This window comes from Notothenia rossii (genome assembly GCF_949606895.1).
Source record: "Notothenia rossii genome assembly, chromosome: 6".
NCBI classification, from domain to species: Eukaryota; Metazoa; Chordata; class Actinopteri; order Perciformes; family Nototheniidae; genus Notothenia; species Notothenia rossii.
Genome location: NC_136909.1, coordinates 52,531,478 through 52,552,692, shown reverse-complemented (window position 1 = coordinate 52,552,692; position 21,215 = coordinate 52,531,478). Strand labels below are relative to the sequence as shown.

General features: G+C 39.8%; 3 protein-coding genes across 7 annotated transcripts; all 3 read left to right on the top strand.

Moving 5' to 3' along the window:
* Positions 1-2,006: 2,006 nt before the first annotated feature.
* Positions 2,007-3,215, top strand: LOC307044613 (general transcription factor II-I repeat domain-containing protein 2-like; the record flags this gene model as incomplete). Its single annotated transcript, XM_079689924.1, has 1 exon — positions 2,007-3,215. The coding sequence occupies one exon, from the start codon at positions 2,007-2,009 to the stop codon at positions 3,213-3,215; it is 1,209 nt and encodes a 402-aa protein (XP_079546050.1).
* Positions 3,216-6,075: 2,860 nt separating this feature from the next.
* On the top strand, positions 6,076-12,899 carry LOC307043427 (uncharacterized protein). 4 transcript variants are annotated; one of them, XM_079687863.1, is made up of 9 exons: positions 6,077-9,339; positions 9,600-9,734; positions 10,018-10,152; positions 10,444-10,512; positions 11,098-11,192; positions 11,294-11,420; positions 11,526-11,646; positions 11,725-11,795; positions 12,120-12,899. In XM_079687863.1, exons 1-9 carry the CDS (start codon positions 7,192-7,194, stop codon positions 12,234-12,236), a joined length of 3,018 nt encoding a protein of 1,005 aa, XP_079543989.1. In that variant the 5' UTR covers positions 6,077-7,191; the 3' UTR covers positions 12,237-12,899. The 4 variants fall into 4 exon arrangements, with proteins under 4 accessions (XP_079543988.1, XP_079543987.1, XP_079543986.1 ...); XM_079687862.1 differs by having other exon boundaries at positions 6,076-9,339; positions 11,526-11,795; XM_079687861.1 differs by having other exon boundaries at positions 6,076-9,339; positions 11,294-11,646.
* A 3,542-nt stretch (positions 12,900-16,441) lies between these two features.
* On the top strand, positions 16,442-20,742 carry LOC307044408 (uncharacterized protein). 2 transcript variants are annotated; one of them, XM_079689594.1, is made up of 2 exons: positions 16,442-16,786; positions 17,221-20,742. In XM_079689594.1, the coding sequence occupies exon 2, from the start codon at positions 19,697-19,699 to the stop codon at positions 20,705-20,707; it is 1,011 nt and encodes a 336-aa protein (XP_079545720.1). In that variant the 5' UTR covers positions 16,442-16,786; positions 17,221-19,696; the 3' UTR covers positions 20,708-20,742. The 2 variants fall into 2 exon arrangements, with proteins under 2 accessions (XP_079545720.1, XP_079545721.1); XM_079689595.1 differs by lacking the exon at positions 16,442-16,786 and having other exon boundaries at positions 17,414-17,447; positions 17,896-20,742.
* Positions 20,743-21,215: the final 473 nt, after the last annotated feature.

Here is a 21,215-nt window from a genome sequence, read left to right as displayed (position 1 = left end):
GCTCCACATTGCTTTTCTTCCCGACTGCAACGCTGTAAATTATTTTGGTTTCAGTTGTGTGTGTGTGAGCAGGCTCGGATTGGCCATCGGGAGATTTGGGACTTTTCCCGGTGGGCCGCTGCATTTGTTGGGCCGCTGGCTCTGACATCGGTGGGCCGTGGACTTTCACAGCGCCGCTGCGCCGGTACCGCATCCGCCGCCGCAAACAACCGCCGTTGCGAGACTCCGGCTGTAACGGTCCACTAACGCCCGCGAGGACCCAGGTTCGATTCCGGCCTGAGGTCCAAAAAAGAAAAAAAACAAAACTCCCGGTCATCGCGTCCATTCGCGACCCATCTATCACATCTCTGCGCCCCACACTTTGAGAAACGCTGGTTTAGATGATGGTTAGGTATTTATGGGCTCAGAACAGTCTCATAATACACACATGCACATAGAAGGATTCACACTTGTATTTCATGATCCGCAAAAGGATTCACACTTGTATTTCTGGATCCACACTTGTATTTTTCAATGCACACACAAATGTGTTTCGTTTCATATAAATGTAAATAAAATCCAAATCCCCCAAAAAGTTTTACATACGTATTTTTTATCCACACATACATTTTGTTTTCCGTTTAAAACCGCAGCACCTGCAAACAGTGTGTGTGTGTGTGTGTGTGTGTGTGTGTGTGTGTGTGTGTGTGTGTGTGTGTGTGTGTGTGTGTGTGTGTGTGTGTGTGTGTGTGTGTGTGTGTGTGTGTGTGTGTGTGTGTGTGTGTGTGTGTGTGTGTGTGTGTGTGTGTGTGTGTGTGTGTGTGTGTGTGTGTGTGTGTGTGTGTGTGTGTAAATGAATTTCTTTCACTTGGGAATACACATATAACTATGGAGAACCAGATTTGTGTAAATTAATGTTCGTGGTAGTCTGAAAACAAATGCCGGGCGGTGGTGTCGGACACACCGAACACGCACACACAGAGCAGAGCTGAGCACAAACACACGCACACATCATGCGCCCCGGTGACAGGATATCTCCTTCAGAAAACGAGGGGGAATACTTGTTCGATGTGTTTAGAGATGTGTGTGGTTAAACGTAGTAGCCTCGATCTCTATTCTTCTGTTCTAATGAAGGGAAACACAGTGAGGTAAACAGTAAAAGGCACAGCTCTTTGCAGCTGGTGCTGCTCTTCTCAGATTCTGCTGAGTTACACGTTACTGCCTCTAGTGCCCTGTACGACAAAGCCAGTTCAACAGACCCTGGATATGTTTGATTTACCCGGCTTAACTAACCCTAACAAACGCGATGTCGCTAAGCGGTCCTTCGAAGCTGGTTATCAACTCAGTAAATAAACCAGGGTTTCTCTGTCCGGCTGAGAGCGCGTTCACCTGAAAGGGATGGGGTTAGCAACATTTGACCAATCATAAAATGGAGACGCGTGCTGACAGCGCAGCGTTATACTTCATGAATGAATAGTGTAAATAGCAAATCCTGCTTCGTAGTACAGGCCACTAGTGCCGCAGAGATTTCATAAAGTGAAGGAGTTTTTCCTTCTATAAAACAGCTGTGGGCATCAGATACTGTGAGTCACGGACAGGAATCCCTCTATTTAAATAAAACGAGGCCACGCTTTATTAACTCGTGCGCACGCTTTATTAACTCGTGCGAACGAGAAAGTAAAACGTGACCACGTTTTATTTATTTTTCTCTCTAGGAACCCTCCAGGGCTCCGTACTGTGCATTTGTGTGTGGCAGAGCCCTAGAGCAGGGGTGTCAAAGTCAAGGCCCGCGGGCCAGATCCGGCCCGCGAATGAATTATCTTGGCCCCCGGGATGATATTTGATTAGTATTAGAACCGGCCCGCAGGCCACAGCCGCCTGCTTGTGTTTTGCACGCACCAAGACTACATTTCCCACAATGCAACGGTAGCCCGCGAACTCACTGCAGCGCCGCAAGTGGGCCTCGGCTTCGTTAGTCATCAGCATTCAGGGCAGATGTCAACTTTCAGCAACCCCGCTCCCCAATAATGGCTAAACGGAAGGTGGACGGTGAGAACAGGGGGTTTAAAGCCAGGTGGGAGGCAGAGTACATGTTCACGGAGGTAAAAGGCAAAGCTGTGTGTCTTCTGTGTGGAGAAAGTGTGGCCGTAATGAAAGAATATAATCTAAGAAGGCACCATGAAACGTCTAAGAAACACAAAGACAAAGACAAGAATATGGACATGGAACAAAGGCTACAGAAGGTGGAAGAATTAAAACGAGGTCTTAAGTCCCGGCAGGCTCTGTTCACAAAAGCCAAATCACAAAGCGAGGCTGCTGTCAAGGCTAGTTTTATTGTGGCAGAAGAAGTTGCAAAATCAGCCCGGCCCTTTACAGAGGGAGAGTTTATCAAAAACTGTATGCTTAAAGTTTGTGACACGGTGTGCCCAGACAAAAGGCAGCTATTTTCAAACGTGAGCCTGAGCAGAAACACCGTTGCTGAACGTGTAGACCAGCTTTCCACCAATCTAAAAGAACAGCTTGTGGAAAAGGGAAAAGATTTCATCGCATATTCACTTGCTGCGGATGAGAGCACCGACACAAGTGACATTGCCCAGCTGTCAATTTTCATTCGTGGAGTTGACTCCAGCCTGGGCATAACAGAAGAGTTTTTGGCATTACGTCCTATGCATGGCACAACTACAGGACAAGATCTGTATGAAGAGGTATCCAGATGTGTAAATGAGATGGGGCTGCCTTGGGGAAAACTCGTGGGATTGACAACAGACGGAGCACCCGCGATGTGTGGACATAGGAGTGGATTGGTGGCAAGAATACGTGAGAGGATGCGGGACGAAAACGTCACAGGTGAGCTGACAGCTTATCACTGCGTAATACACCAGGAGTCGTTATGTGGCAAAGCCTTGAAAATGGATCATGTAATGAGCATCATAACGCGTGCAGTTAACTTCATTAGGGCCAAAGGTTTAAATCACCGCCAGTTCAAGGCATTTCTGGGCGAGTTAGATACAGAGTATGGTGACTTGCCCTATCACACGGCTGTGCGATGGCTAAGCCAAGGAAAAGTGCTGCAAAGATGTTTCGAGCTGCATGAGGAGATCTGTCTGTTCATGGAAAGCAAAGGGAAAGACACAACAGAGCTCCGAGATGAAACATTTATGTGTGAAATGGCGTTTCTGTGCGACATCACAAGCCATCTGAATGCGATGAACCTGCAGCTGCAGGGAGTAGAGTAAAGTTGGAACGATATTGGCAGATTCGGATTTCACGGATCAATAACTCATGAACAAAACGTTGTACACACACAAATTACGTCTCATAAGTACCGTGGTAAGGTTGACAACGAACTACAATCACATTTTGATCCAAAAAAGCCAATACATGCTGTCCTCCAAACTGGACACATTCAATTGGTCTCTATCTGCAGCCGGAGAAGAAACGAGTGCTCAGGGACCGTCTGCAAAGTGCAACTCCGAAAAAAGAGAATACAATAATATTCAATAACGTTACTAGTGTACAGTATATTTCTACCAAACTCACTACACACATCAATAGTCTCCTGGTGGTCATACTACAGCAGAGAGTTTGGAAGAATATGGTTTTGATTAATTTTGGTGAATATTTATAATGTAAAATCTTCAATAAATATGGCATCATCTTCAATAACGTTACTATTATACAGTATATTTCTACCAAACTCACTACACACATCAATAGTCTCCTGGTGGTCATACTACAGCAGAGAGTTTGGAAGAATATGGTTTTGATTAATTTAGGTGAATATTTATAATGTAAAATCTTCAATAAATATGGCATCATCTTCAATAACGTTACTAGTGTACAGTATATTTCTCCCAAACTCACTACACATATCAGTAGTGTCCTGTTGGTCATACTACAGCAGAGAGTTTGGAAGAATGTGCTTTTGATTAATTTTGGTGAATAATTATAATGTAAAATATTCAATAAATATGGCATCATCTTCAATAACGTTACTATTATACAGTATATTTCTCCCAAACTCACTACACACATCAATAGTCTCCTGGTGGTCATACTACAGCAGAGAGTTTGGAAGAATATGGTTTTGATTAATTTTGGTGAATATTTATAATGTAAAATCTTCAATAAATATGGCATCATCTTCAATAACGTTACTATTATACAGTATATTTCTACCAAACTCACTACACACATCAATAGTGTCCTGTTGGTCATACTACAGCAGAGAGTTTGGAAGAATGTGCTTTTGATTAATTTTGGTGAATAATTATAATGTAAAATCTTCAATAAATATGGCATCATCTTCAATAACGTTACTATTATACAGTATATTTCTACCAAACTCACTACACACATCAATAGTGTCCTGTTGGTCATACTACAGCAGAGAGTTTGGAAGAATGTTCTTTTGATTAATTTTGGTGAATAATTATAATGTAAAATATTCAATAAATATGGCATCATCTTCAATAACGTTACTATTATACAGTATATTTCTACCAAACTCACTACACACATCAATAGTCTCCTGGTGGTCATACTACAGCAGAGAGTTTGGAAGAATATGGTTTTGATTAATTTAGGTGAATATTTATAATGTAAAATCTTCAATAAATATGGCATCATCTTCAATAACGTTACTAGTGTACAGTATATTTCTCCCAAACTCACTACACATATCAGTAGTGTCCTGTTGGTCATACTACAGCAGAGAGTTTGGAAGAATGTGCTTTTGATTAATTTTGGTGAATAATTATAATGTAAAATATTCAATAAATATGGCATCATCTTCAATAACGTTACTATTATACAGTATATTTCTCCCAAACTCACTACACACATCAATAGTCTCCTGGTGGTCATACTACAGCAGAGAGTTTGGAAGAATATGGTTTTGATTAATTTTGGTGAATATTTATAATGTAAAATCTTCAATAAATATGGCATCATCTTCAATAACGTTACTATTATACAGTATATTTCTACCAAACTCACTACACACATCAATAGTGTCCTGTTGGTCATACTACAGCAGAGAGTTTGGAAGAATGTGCTTTTGATTAATTTTGGTGAATAATTATAATGTAAAATCTTCAATAAATATGGCATCATCTTCAATAACGTTACTATTATACAGTATATTTCTACCAAACTCACTACACACATCAATAGTGTCCTGTTGGTCATACTACAGCAGAGAGTTTGGAAGAATGTTCTTTTGATTAATTTTGGTGAATAATTATAATGTAAAATATTCAATAAATATGGCATCATCTTCAATAACGTTACTATTATACAGTATATTTCTACCAAACTCACTACACACATCAATAGTCTCCTGGTGGTCATACTACAGCAGAGAGTTTGGAAGAATATGGTTTTGATTAATTTAGGTGAATATTTATAATGTAAAATCTTCAATAAATATGGCATCATCTTCAATAACGTTACTAGTGTACAGTATATTTCTCCCAAACTCACTACACATATCAGTAGTGTCCTGTTGGTCATACTACAGCAGAGAGTTTGGAAGAATGTGCTTTTGATTAATTTTGGTGAATAATTATAATGTAAAATATTCAATAAATATGGCATCATCTTCAATAACGTTACTATTATACAGTATATTTCTACCAAACTCACTACACACATCAATAGTGTCCTGTTGGTCATACTACAGCAGAGAGTTTGGAAGAATGTTCTTTTGATTAATTTTGGTGAATAATTATAATGTAAAATATTCAATAAATATGGCATCATCTTCAATAACGTTACTATTATACACTATATTTCTACCAAACTCACTACACACATCAATAGTGTCCTGTTGGTCATACTACAGCAGAGAGTTTGGAAGAATGTTCTTTTGATTAATTTTGGTGAATAATTATAATGTAAAATATTCAATAAATATGGCATCATCTTCAATAACGTTACTATTATACACTATATTTCTACCAAACTCACTACACACATCAATAGTGTCCTGTTGGTCATACTACAGCAGAGAGTTTGGAAGAATGTTCTTTTGATTAATTTTGGTGAATAATTATAATGTAAAATATTCAATAAATATGGCATCATCTTCAATAACGTTACTATTATACAGTATATTTCTACCAAACTCACTACACACATCAATAGTGTCCTGTTGGTCATACTACAGCAGAGAGTTTGGAAGAATGTTCTTTTGATTAATTTTGGTGAATATTTATAATGTAAAATCTTCAATAAATATGGCATCATCTTCAATAACGTTACTATTATACACTATATTTCTACCAAACTCACTACACACATCAATAGTCTTCTGGTGGTCATACTACAGCAGAGAGTTGATGAAATGCTGGACACCAGAGAGCATTCTGTGTCAGACCCCCCTCGAACCTTGTGTCTTCTTCAGATGAGTCCTGAAGCTCGCTGGCAGAAGAAGGCTACAAGATTATTTCTGAAGTCTCTTCTGCACTGACATGCTTCTTCATTTTAGTTCCTATTCTCTTTGCTCCAGGTCTTTCTCCTTCTCTGCTCACCAATGAAATAAGCCCTTGGTCAAACTGCATGTTTCTATTTGGCAGCCAGGTGCATAAACACACTAACAGTTGTAATCAAGCAGCTCTTCAAAGACACATCAAACACATCCCTCAAAAGATGGCCTTTTTTTACCCATGAAATGATCCGTGCATGCTTACAGATTCTCACAGACACACAGACACACAGGGAGAGGGAGGAGAGGTGTGTGCTGGTTGTGCACAGGCCTAAAAAATAGTTGTTCTATCACCTGAGAGAGCACCAGGTCACATGCTGCAGGACCTGCTGGTCTGCTGCTGGAAATGACACACACACACACACACACACACACACACACACACACACACACACACACACACACACACACACACACACACACACACACACACACACACACACACACACACACACACACACACATACATACATACATACATACATACATACATACATACACACACACACCACTCTCGGGGCCCCCTGTTAGTCACACGGTTCCATAATATAACTGGCAAAAATGTAAGAATTTCATGCATCGGACTACAGTGGGAAAATGGTTTAATCTGTTGGAATAGAGTAGAAATATCAAATATCACTACTTTTCTTCTAAATGAAATGCTGACATTACAAAATGCATGGTTTTATATTGCAATGGCAGTGAGATCAAAAAATGTGGTTTGAATGGAAGTCAATGAGGCAGAAACTGAAGAACAGAATTTACAAAGAGGAGCACAAGATGACAATAAAAACACAGGCATCAAAACACATTGGCGGAAGTTGCCAGTAGTATCTAAAAGGTTCAGAATAACAGTAAATCGAAAGAAATGGCAAAAGATTGTTCCATTGACGGGTTCAAACAAACTGAGGCAACCGTGGACCGACGTGTTGTACAAGAGTTTTCGAGAGAAAAATCCCTGTTGTACACTTGCCTTCAAGAGTCACCACATAAAAACTCCTAACAGCAGGAAAATTAAAAGTCCGTACTTAAACATCTGTGCAGTTTGTACATTCCCTTCCTGCAGGGCCAAATTCTTCTTTAAAATCCAAAATGAGCCAGTGAAAGACACCCTTGTTAAAATATCTGTGCTGCAAAGAGGGGAAATGGCACACAAAGCAAATGAGAAAAAAATCCGACCAGCAGCAAACAGAAGAAGAGGCAGAATTGCAAGAGCCCTGCATAAAGGAGTGAGTCAAGTATTTTACAGTAAACTTAAAAAAACACCTGTTGCTGAACTGATTTCAGGAAACATAACCCGCAGTCTGAACAAAAATGTTCTCAAAGTGATACGTTCAGAAGTAAGAAGAGGTAAAAGAATCCATGAGGATGTTTTCATGGAGATGTACCTCACACAAATTATCATTAAGGAATGTGACTCAAGTGATCGCAGGATGCCTGGGTACATACAGCATTTTCAAGTTGACCCATTTGGAATACATATGTATTCTGAAACCGGAGTAAACATAGTTGTGCAACACCTGAGAAAGAAGACACCGCTGACCCTATATCTAGATGCTACAGGTAATGTTGTATCCAAAGTTCCAGGTCAGACCAAAAGAGTGCTTTATTACTGCCTGGCTCTTCCTGGAGGTGGTCAGCAAGTACCTCCCCTCCCAGTCTGTGAAATGCTGACAAATGAACACTCCATACCACCAATCACATTCTGGCTAATGCAGTTCCTCCGCAAACTGTCACAGTACACTAAAATAAAAGTACATCAGGTAGAAACAGACTACAGCTGGGCCCTGCTCCAAAGTGTTCTCCTTTCTTTTAACAAGGAGAGCATTGTCAGTTACTTGGACAGGGCTTTCGCTATCTGTTCAAAGCTGAAGTCATGGAAGGAAATCCGAATGTTGACAGTGCTACACATTTGCTCTGCACACGTGCTGAAAGCTGTAGCACAGTCAATTGGGAGAAAAACTGCAGACAAGGGTTTGAAGGAATTTGCAACATTTGCATTTGCCAGGTTGCAAAATGCTACTTCAATGACCACAGCACTAAAAATCTTCCGCTCGCTGTGCACTGTGTTAATTGGAAAGCACAATTCCAATACTGTCCTGATCCATTTGAAGGCCATGAAAGACTTCATAAAAGAATGCAGGATTCCCGACATGGAAGAGGGAAACAAGTTAGGAGACAGCCCCTTAACTCAGGAGGAATTTGATGAAGAAAGAAGAAATGCCCACACAATTGTTGGCAGATCTCCCTTCACATATGAGTTTAGGAAGGTCATGGAGGAGGTTCAGGGAGAGCTTGAAAAAGAGGAGGTCGAAACCCCACAGGATGAAAATCCATACCTTTGCCCTGGCATTGTTGATGATCTTTTTGACAACTATCTAGGGATTTTTCCCCTTTGGAGTGGGCTGCTGTTGGGGAATTTGAAAAGATATGCAACTGACACAGAGGAAGACACATTTGGCCAAAGTAAAACAAGGGACACAAACTGCCATGTGGAGAGATGGTTTGGAATAGTCAAACATTCTATTCTAAAAAAGCAGAGACGACTGAGGCCAGCGACATACATCAGAAAAATGTATGGCTCTCTACAGGGGAGGTACAGAGAACACATAATGGCACATCACTTATCTGAGCAGTTACTCCTCAAAACATTGCTACCAAGAGACATCAGTCAATCCAAGGAAGGTTGGGCAAAGAGAGATGGAGTAAAGCCTCGCACTGCCAGCTCCAAATATTACACCACTCCAGACATTCTTCCAGTTCCAAAAAGAGCAAAGTTAACTGTGAACACTGGCGAAGATATTCAGAGCAGCACAGATGTGAAGAACAGCAGCAATGACCCCACAAGTAAAGGATCCAAGCCTGCAACAGAGGTATTGTTTTTCTATATTAAAATGTATGCTTGAAACAGATACAAATTAATTTGACAAGTAAGCAATTCTTCGAGCTATAAAAACAATGTTAAGAAAGCATTAAAAACGTTTTAGCATGAGGCAATCTTTCATAGAAAACGTACAAAATCTAAAATAATGAAATGTAAGGAAAGTATAATGTGCATTAAAAGTATTTAAAATTGAATTAATGGCAAATGCTGTACGAAGTTATTATGATACCATTGTTCATTTCATTTTAGGTTGATGCCCTTTGGACATGCAAACCAACTGAAGTTGTTGTGGCTGTTGTAAGACATGCTGAAGAGAAGCATAATTTCACCCTGAGGCACAGAGAATTTCAGAGTTTGAGACCTGATGAACTCATCATAGGCGAGGCAAGTATTTATTAAAACTTATGCTGTACCGGACTGCTCATCTCACATAAGCCATATGTTAATGATTCAATTGTTGACAAAAAGTATGTAATTTGTGCTACACAAAATGATATCCAAGTAAATTGTTAGGCCAGTCCATCTTTAGATAGACCAGTTTTAGCAAAGGTTTTGCATAATTGATCCATTCTAAAATGATCTGACAATGATGTGATTAAAACCGACTTTGGCCTCTATATTAGCTGGCATTTTTGTATGATTATTTCCCCTACAATTTATCCAAAAGGTAATAGAATGTTACATTAGAGGCATCCTCAACCTGAAGGATAATGCTGGCCGTCTATACCACCTGGATCACTACACCATGGGTGTAATCCTACACGGCACACGAGAGCAGATGGCCAGGCAAGAGCTAAAAAAGGTGAGTAAAACTGATTGTTCAAAGTATTTTCATCCCTTTAGTATTGTAGGCTTGAGAAAGGAGACTGAACTGTGTCTACAGGCACCTTCCAGCGTTATTATAATCATGTATGTCGTTTTTGGAGCCATTTGTGTTGTTTTTAACGAATACATTTAGAATATAAGCTTCCCTTTTTTTCTTGTTCCTGTTGAGAAAAATAATAAATTAATACTGTGTAAATGAAATTATTGTTTTGCACCTGTATATTATAGAAAATAACACTTGTGTTTACATATTCCCTAATTTTTTCAGGTCACATTTGATCTATATGATGGAGCCATTGGATTTGTCAATATAAGAAATGTGCACTGGAAGTTTGTGGTGAGTATACAGCTATACTGTAGCTGCTTTTACAGCATGTATGTTTTTTTTACAGCATGCATTATTTTTTTGTAATACATTACTCATATACTGTGACAGAGTTAAGACTAAAATGTGTATCTCATGCAGCCCCATTTTGGAAATGCATCTTTGCCTCATGATTGATTTAAAAATGCTTCTTTTAGTTTTAATTTCTTCAAGTTCTTCATCTATATCATAGGGAAACAATATAAAATGTAGTCCAAAATAAGTACTCATTCAACCATTTGTCATTGGTGGTCGCTACTTCTCCACTAAAGATTTGAGTCTTCTGACCCCAAATTGTGCAACTTTCTTTCATCTGATCTGACATCTTTAATTATTTCAATACTTTTAAGTCTTTAAATATACACATTTAAAATGGGTAGTTATTATTTTAGTATTACTTTTAATAGCTTTTCTAAAAAGTTGAAGGGATTTTAATAATATGAATCTATTAGTTAACTTTGTTTTTCATTTTTGAAGAAAAGCTGATACATTATTGTTACTGCTGACATATTGAAAAAGGTTTGGTTTAATTATACGGTATGCTACTTTTTAAAACAGTACCTCCATGCCCTTTCAAACCACATTTATGTGGTTGATCCTCTGCAAGGGTCAAATGAAGTTGAGGACTCCAGAAAGGCTGGTTACAAATTTGGGTAATATAAAATAATACTACAGGAAATACATTGGTTAAACGCACATTTGGTAAAGGCAAAGAGCAAGCGCAAATGTAAAAAATGTTCCTATTGTTCTATAGAGAGTATTTCAAGATGCGCCGGAACAGACTGGGAAAAGAGGACTGGGTGAGCATTAAATGGCAGCCTGGAAAGATAACCCACACCTTCCAGAAAGATGCCACCAGTTGTGGATCCTTTGTCATGCAGGTGATTCAATGCAACATGTTGTGTTCATTAATAATAAAGCATTTTATTTTAAAGGGAAATTCAAACACACGTCATAACGTCATGTTATTTTTACCATCTGTCCAGATGGCCAAGATGACAGTGAAGGAATTTCCGAAAATACCACAGACGTTTCACATCAACTCATCAAAACAATCTCTTCAAAATCTACGAAGAGACATGGCAGAAGAAATTCTCAAAGGATCAGGTATTAGCCAAAAATATGAAATGAATATATGGATCCCTTCCTGTAAATTGAACAGTAATACACCTGTTATTTTTTCAGTTTCAAAGGATGACTTCTGTTCCTTCTGTGGAATTGAGGACCTGCCCACAACTGCTGTTGATGCTGTTTGGGTGAGAATAAATGATGAATTGTTTTGAAACTCCAGAAGATAATCTGAATAATAGATAATATGTAGATCATCTGGAGTTAGATTTCAGGAATAACATAAAAGTAATGACATTTTGTATATTTTTATGCATTACAGGTTTCCTTTTGTTTTTCTTATAATTTGTTAAAGTTTTAGCACAGTACAGAGAAACCTGAATAACAACAAGTATTTATATTAAAAAAAAAAGTATAATCTCTATAAAATATAAATGAATATGCCTGCTTTACCTAAAGTGTCCTAAACTTGACATTTTCTTAATATCTTTCTTGTATTTATCCCCATGTAGATTCAGTGTGAAACTTGTGGAAGATGGTTTCACACGCAGTGCCTCGGAATGACTGCTGCACTAATACCAAAAAAAGATACCCCGTGGTATTGTGTGTTGTGTATCATCCCTAACTAAAGAGGCTATGTAAGAGTTTGTGTAACTTTTACCAGAGGTACCAGGATTTGGGGAGGTAAGGCTTGTAGTTAGAACTACCACAATAGAACTAGTGCGCTTATAAACGGCATGTGGGGGGAAATCCAGCCCAGCCAGTGATTTCAATTCGGCAAAATTAAAGCTGAATTTTGTACAAAACAAACAAAAATCCAGAAAAAAGCTTTGCTAAAGATTTTGGGCAACTGAAGTAATGATTAATAATCACCTGTCCATAGTTTTAAATTTTTATATTCTTAATTAAGATGTTAAATATATTTTCCTTTACAGATTAAATTAGTCACAGATGTTCATGATGTTTTCCATGTCAGACATTACATTGTAGATTTGTTCATTAATATTGTACAGTAAGATAGGTGAAAAGCCTGAAATGTTTTTTTTTTCAATTTTAACTTTATTTTACTGTTTCATAGCTAATGAACAAGTTGTTTCATGTCTTAATTTATATATACAATGTGTAACATATATATGTATATATCAATGTGTGTGATGTCTAGTTTATTGATGATTAAAAGACTGTTCTACTTTTGATGGATCTTGCTTTGATGTAGGTGATACCATGTATATATTCAGTCTGTAAGTTAATTAATGAAAGAACAATAAAACAGTGCAATGGTTATGAATAAATAGGAGATCTTCTTTTGAGTTAAATTTCAATAGCTTCTGGTTAAAATTAAGGGGTCTCCTGTTTGACAGTAACTTATACTTAACAATACACTTTATTTTTAAAATAACATAACGACCATTAAAATACGTTTTCAAATACACTTTTGTAGTGTAGCAAGTTAGAGACCATTAATGTCTGAGGTGAGTTTGGTAGCACTCCACTGTATAATAGTGAAGATATTGAAGATTATATTATATTTATCGAAGATTTTACATTATAAATATTCACCAAAATTAATCAAAAGCACATTCTTCCAAACTCTCTGCTGTAGTATGACCAACAGGACACTATTGATGTGTCTAGTGAGTTTGGGAGAAATATAGTGTATAATAGTAACGTTATTGAAGATGATGCCATATTTATTGAGGATTTTACATTATAAATATTCACCAAAATTAATCAAAACCATATTCTTCCAAACTCTCTGCTGTAGTATGACCACCAGGACACTATTGATGTGTGTAGTGAGTTTGGGAGAAATATACTGTATAATAGTAACGTTATTGAAGATGATGCCATATTTATTGGAGATTTTACATTATAAATATTCACCAAAATTAATCAAAAGCACATTCTTCCAAACTCTCTGCTGTAGTATGACCAACAGGACACTATTGATGTGTGTAGTGAGTTTGGGAGAAATATACTGTATAATAGTAACGTTATTGAAGATGATGCCATATTTATTGAAGATTTTACATTATAAATATTCACCAAAATTAATCAAAAGCACATTCTCCCAAACTCTCTGCTGTAGTATGACCAACAGGACACTATTGATGTGTGTAGTGAGTTTGGTAGAAATATACTGTATAATAGTAACGTTATTGAAGATGATGCCATAGCCTATTTATTGAGGATTTTACATTATAAATATTCACCAAAATTAATCAAAAGCACATTCTTCCAAACTCTCTGCTGTAGTATGACCAACAGGACACTATTGATGTGTGTAGTGAGTTTGGGAGAAATATACTGTATAATAGTAACGTTATTGAAGATGATGCCATATTTATTGAAGATTTTACATTATAAATATTCACCAAAATTAATCAAAAGCACATTCTCCCAAACTCTCTGCTGTAGTATGACCAACAGGACACTATTGATGTGTGTAGTGAGTTTGGTAGAAATATACTGTATAATAGTAACGTTATTGAAGATGATGCCATAGCCTATTTATTGAGGATTTTACATTATAAATATTCACCAAAATTAATCAAAACCATATTCTTCCAAACTCTCTGCTGTAGTATGACAAACAGGAGACTATTGATATGTGTAGTGAGTTTGGTAGAAATATACTGTATAATAGTGAAGTGATTGAATATTATTGTATTCTCTTTTTTCGGAGTTGCACTTTGCAGACGGTCCCTGAGCACTCGTTTCTTCTCCGGCTGCGGAAAGAGACCAATTGAATGTGTCCAGCTCGGAGGACGGCGCATATTGGCTTTTTTTTATCAACATGTGATTGTAGTTTGTTGTCAACCTTACCACGGTACTTAGGAGACGTAATTTGTGTCTGAACAACGTTTTGTTCATGACTTATTGATCCGTGAAATCCGAATCTGCCAATATCGTTCCAACTTTACTCAACTGCTGCAGGGACGGGGGCGTGTCATCTCTGATATGTACAGTACAGTGAAGGCGTTTAAAACCAAGCTGATCCTGTGGGAGACACAGATGCGGAAAGAAAACTTGAGCCACTTTCCCAGCTGCCAGACAATGAAAGAGAAGCTCTCTACCGCTGTGTTCCCGAGTGCACAGTTTGCTGATAAACTCAACATAGCCTACTTGCCGCCGACTTCCGACGCCGATTTGCTGACTTTGAAGCTCAAAAAAGCAGGTTTGAACTGCTCGCCAATCCTTTTGGAGTTGACGTGGAAAGCGCACCAACAAACCTGCAAATGGAGTTGATTGAGCTCCAGTGCAATGACACACTGAGGGAAAAATATGAGAGAGTGGGTGCTGCTGAGTTTGCACGTTTCATCCCCGACACATTGCCTCAGCTGCGCATCCAAGCTGCTCAGACGCTCTCTATGTTTGGCAGCACATACCTGTGTGAACAAATGTTCTCTTTGATGAAGCTAAACAAAACATCACACAGGAGCCGTCTTACTGATACACACCTTGAGTCAATCCTGAGGATTTCTTCAGCTCAGAGCCTGACCCCGAACATTGATGAACTTGTACAAAAGATGGGACACCACCAAGTATCAGGCTCAGCCTCAGACAAGTGAGCATCACAGAGCATTAACTTATTTTTAGTTTTTAATTCAGTTACATTTTTATTTATTTTTATTTTTTGTTTCTACAAGACATGATTTTTCTTTGAAAGAAGTATTGTTTTGTCTGTGTGCCATAGATTTTTGTATTTTATTTATTTATATTTATTTTTCAGTTAATGGATTGCAGATAAGAGCCATGAGAAAGAATACAACTGATTTTATTTTTATTTTTTTATTTTCTCATTTTACTATTTGAAAGCATGGGAGCAGCACAATATTGCATTTTCAGTTTATAATGCATGCAATTTCATTTATGCATTTATCTCGATATTAAGGAGCATATTTTATTTTTGAAGGACATTAACTTTTTTGCTGTTTGCCTGTTGAAAATGTTTTCCCTTTAAATAAATGACAGAGCCATAAGAAAATATTGCTTCATTCATTTAATCATTAAATAATATACAATGCACTGTGTTAGGTCTTGGTTCAATAGGTTATGTGCAATCATTTTAATATGTTTTAATAAAAATTGAACCAGTCCGGCCCTCGGCTTGTAGCAAATTTGTTTTTTTGGCCCTCTGATGCATTTGACTTTGACACCCCTGCCCTAGAGAGATAAGAGTTACGAAACTCTTTGATGTCGCCGCCAGCCGGTCACGTGGTTTATGTATGCCGGGATAGTTCAAAACGCACTTCCGTGGCAATGCTTCTCTATGGCAAAAACAGCACGAACATGGTCAAAATAGTCATAGATTAAACAAACGCTGTTATTTTTTAAAGATTGCTTTCATATTTACATGATGTGGTTACACTTTGTATGGATTGGCACTATTTCCAAGTTTCGTTATTTAACAATATTTTGAGGGGAACGTGTGGTAGCACAAGCAGGCTATGTTGATGTCACTGCCAGGGCAGTCACCTCCGTAGTATAGTTGCGCTGCGCTGACATGTTCTTCTATGGTACAGACAGACAGCAGCGATTGCGTTATTGAATGGTAAATATATATTAAAAAAACACGCACACCCAAGTACTTTATCAGCTGTAATTGCATTATTGCATACTTTTTATTGACAATTTTGCATTTGGAGAGGCAGGGTGACAACGGAAAGCTTGGTAGCCTATTACTTATGTAGCAGGATGAGCAGTAAATAGTGTTGTAAGGCATATTCTTTTTAGCCTATCACCGCCAGGGGGCACCCTAAAAAGGGGCAGAGGCTTCTTGCTGGCGGCTTCTTGTTCGCTGTAGCCCATACCTACCCACTTCCGTTCTTGCCGTGTTTTGCTTACGCCACCGGCGTAGGTATGTTGTAGGAGAATTCATACGTCACTGTATTCTAGCGCCGCCATTTTGGTGTCCGGTCACAGCAAGTCATTACAACAACAGAGAACACGGAGGAAGCAACAGAGAAAGACACATCGTGAATAATAAAGTTTGTGGATATGCCTGGGATTTGTTGTGCTGTGGGCTGTGACAATAGTCGCCAGAGGAACCCCGGACTACAGTTTGTATCGATCCCCAAAGACTTAGACCGTCGTAATAAATGGCTGGCTGCCATCAGAAGGGATCACTGGCAGCCGACATCTAACTCCAGATTGTGTAGTCAACACTTTGTTTCTGGTAAGCTCTTCACTTATTGTTATCTTTTAGCTTCTTTTGTCAGAAATAAGTTTTCTAAATACTTCAACATAGATAATTCAGTTACCGAATAATAATTACCGTTGGCAGTGTAATGGGAACATAGCACGAGTCAAATATTCCCAGTTTTGAAAGGACTGCATTAGTTTTGCTCTGTGTTCCTTTACGCTTGAAACCGACTGCATTTGAATAAAATACACATTTCTGGCAGAAAACTGAGAAAGAAATTGCCGTTCTCAATATTATTGAATGCATGCCTTAAATTACTTGTGTATTTATTGTATTATTGTATAATTATTTGTGTATGTATTATTGCTACATTTACTTAAGTTAAGGATCGTAATACTTGTCATTATCCTATTAGGAGGCCTTATACACACATTAATATTCTACCATGTTTGCCTCTGTCTGCTTAGGAAGAAAAAATGACAACCCCATGAGTCCTGACTACATCCCCAGCCTGTTTGCGCACACGTCAGCTGGACAGCGGCAGAGAAGCATCTATGCCACCAGCAGATTTGAGCATACTCAGCTGATGAAAAGGAAACGGACTGACACTTTGGTTCCTGATAGTGACCATGAGAATGTGGCACCTTCCAGCACCAGTGATGCTACTGGGCTTGACATCACCTTAGTTGAACAGGTAGAATGTGTGAAAGATGACCAGTTACTCTCAAGCCATTCTTAGCTCAGGTATTGTGGAACCATGCTCAAATACAGCCTGCCAAGCTACAGTCAAGGCATTGACCAACAAGTGTGCACGATTAAGAGCTTAGGTTAATTGTCTTAAGGACAAAGTTAATGTGCTGTCTTTTAATGAAGAAGCCTTCAAAGGAAATGATGAGATGGTACAGGAACTAACAGGCCTACCAAGCTATGCTAAAATGATGGTTGTTTTTGGCTTCCTGTCTTGGTTTGTGAAAGCCGGTCCAAGACTGACTCCCTTTCATAGCTTTTTATTAACACTGATGAGAATGAGGCACACATGTGAAGTTTGAGCACTTTTTGAAAATGTTCATAGGAGTTATATTACTCTCTCTCTTCTCTTGATCATTCATCATCATCGGTGTGTGTCTGTGTGTGTGTGTCAGGGTGTCCGCGGGGTCTTAAAAAGTATTAAAAGTTGATAAATCAATTTAGCAAAAATTAAGGCTATTAAAAAGTATTAAAAAGTATTAAACGGCATTTTCCAAGGTATTAAGAAGTCCCACAGCAACGACAACATGAAACACCCTTTAATTTACTGAAACGACATGTCGGGAAACCCCCTCAAGGCGGCCCCATGCATAGCGCGCCGTAAAATGCTGCTTCTTATTTTAAGTTTCGTTGCCTTGCTCCGCTCTGTGGAGGGTCCCAAGGTGGGTAGACCGGCATACGCAACGCTCTAGGGGTCCAACAGCTCCGTGTGTAAGCCCTATATGATCATTTTCTGATAACGATGAAATAGCCCGCCTCCCTCTCCCCACGTCTCCTGCTGCTGCTGGGCTGTCAGAAGAGGGGGAGGAAAAGAGAGGCAGGCACCGTTTATTAAATATTATTATACAGAGAACAGAGTCGTTATCAATTTGTTTTAAAGCTCAATAAATAACAAAGAAGACCTCTGATCGGCACTTTTCTAATTTGTACGGAAGATTTAAACTTTAACAGACATGTTGACCGGCGGAAACATTTTTTTAACGGAAACTCTGCCGCACGGTTCCCTCGTCCCTTGGAAGAGGCGGAGAGGTGGGTGTTTTTCATCTACTGGTGGACTACCTGAGAGATATACAGCAGGAGAACACGCCGTCCACCGCGGAGAATAAACAAAAGGGCAACCAAGGCAACCATGCTCCGGGGTCTTCTTCGCTGCTTTTGGTGTATTTTGTGGCGGCAGCAGCGCCACTTACAGGCCTGGCATATTTACTACAGCGTTTCCAACATTTCCAGTGGCCTAGTGTTAACGGACACATTAATGAATCGAATGCGTGTGAACGGAAGACCCTTTTTGCGTTTGCGTATGCGTTTTACCGTATGCGTCCTCGTGGGGCCGGGGTCTAAGCCAAACTATATCCGGTCACAGAGATCTGCTATTTTAAAGTAAAGTCAACACATATCGACCCTAATATAGTCTATATTAAGAACGAGAAAAGTCTTAACCTATATATCGTTTTTTGTAAACATATGACAAATGTGTGAGGGTGATGACGTCAGAGCATCGTCCTATGTGCCAGGGCTTAGCCCCGGACAGCCCCAGCCCAATTTAACCCCTGGGTATTTGTGAGGGAGCTCCTATATGGCATTACCCCGCTGAAGCTCACCAAAGTTTAATATATTTCATAGTTCAAAGTTTTGTGAATTGTTTTGTTTATTGGTCAAATACTGGTTTCTAATGGTTTCTGAGGATGATACTGGAATGAAAGAGCACAGAGTACAGAAGCAACAAAGCAGCATACTGCATTAAACCTGACCTTCACAGAGAGGTTGAAGTTCATGTGGAGAGGAGGCTTCAGTAGTCTGTCTACACTCTGTTTAGTTGTGCTATCTTACAATAAATATAGTAAATGTGAGGTAAAGTGTGTTGCCAATGTAACCGGTTAGAACTCAAAGTTGCGATGAGGTCTTAAAATGTATGGAAAGGGTCTTAAAAAAGGTCTTAAAAGGTATTAAATTTGACCTCAGGATTCCTGCATATACCCTGGTGTGTGTCTGTGTGTCTGTGTGTCTGTGTGTCTGTGTGTCTGTGTGTCTGTGGGCTGCCAGCTGTTACCTGCCACTGTTGGAAGGAGCTGCACCAAAGAAGGTAGCGGAACATTATAAACTGTGAATTATTTCATGAAGATAAAAAGAAAAGAAAAGTATTTGTAAGCTAATTAATTAGCCTAGCCTCTCTTTGGAACAAAACAAGTGGTCGCCATGGAAACTGTCCAGCAGGCAAAAAAGAACTTCTCAGCTCTCAGAGCAGAGGGAAGAGAGATTGAATATCCTGCTAAATGCAAGAGTGTAAATGCGAAGGACAAACACAAGGAGAAGACACTGTGTGGAAACCCAGAGGTCCTCTTCACTGACTATGCCCGACAAAAAGAAGGAAGGAAGAAGAACAACCTCATATTCTTCACTGATTCCATCTACATCTGGAAAGATACTCTGTGCAGGAATTATGCATACGTGTCCAGAGAGGGCATCGGCTCGGGAGGCAGATTAAAAATCTGTAAAGATGAACACCTTGACAAAGATGACCCTCTGCTCACCATCACATACTGCACCAAAGGAAAGGTCATGGTCCAAGGGAATGAAGCCAACCTGGAGTCATTCCAAGAGGCATTTCCCCTGTTGAAAGCTGAGGTGGACACAAAGAGGATCAATGTCCCCTCTGATGTCCCCTCTGATGTCCCCTCTGATGTCCCCTCTGATGTCCCCTCTGACAGCGAAGGTGATGAGAGCCCAATAGAGAACCCCAACACCTTGTCCATCTCTGCCCCTCCCACACCAGCCAGCTCCAACAATCGGCTGAAGGAGAGTATGGCCCTGCTGGAGCTGGACTTTGCAGAATTCAAAGAACGGACCCAGGCCAGGCAGTCTGGTCCCCCAGACAACACTCTGCAGCAGCTTAAAGAGGACCTCCAGCAGCTCAACGAGGCTTTGGCATCTGACCTCAGAGGAAGTGTAGAGGCACTCAAACAGGAGAACAGTGTGCTCCGTGTTCAGTTAGCCAAGGTGAGGGAGGATGCTGAGTGTAGAGAGAAGAGCTTCACCAGGCAGGTCCAGCACCTGACAGAGAAACTCTCATCAGTCCTCACAATGACGAGTAGAGAGACAGAGACTCTTCCTGCCAGTGTCCCTGGCCCACCCTCTCTGCTCAGCACCCAGCCCAACAACACCCTGGCCCCTCCTGATACACCCACACAGCCAGCTGCCCACAGCTAGCTCTGCCCATCCCAGCCTCCCTCTACTCAGCAGGAAGAACAAGACCCACAAGTGGTCCTGCTGGCTGACTCAAACGGGAAGGTCCTGGACCCAAGAAAGCTTTTTCCTGATAAAAAGGTGCTGTCTAAACACTGCAGCACCACAGGCCAGGCCATGAAGCTGTTGAAAAAGGAGACCCTCGGGAGCCTTCAGTACCTGGTGATCCACACGGGAACAAATGACCTGCACACCCTCCGTAGGGACACTGCTGAGGCAGTGAGGAAAATGGCGGAGCAGGCCAGTAAGGAATTCCCCGACACCCGCATTGTGGTCTCCACCCTGCTGCCAAGGACAGACACCCCTCCTCATGTCATCCATGACATTAATATGGAGATCAGAAAAGGATGTGCCACCTTACCAAATGTCCACCTGGCCCTCCACTCAACCATTGGCCCCTGGGACCTCTATGATGGACTCCACTTACACAGAGAGAGGGTGGGGATATTTGCAAAGACCCTCAAAGATGCAG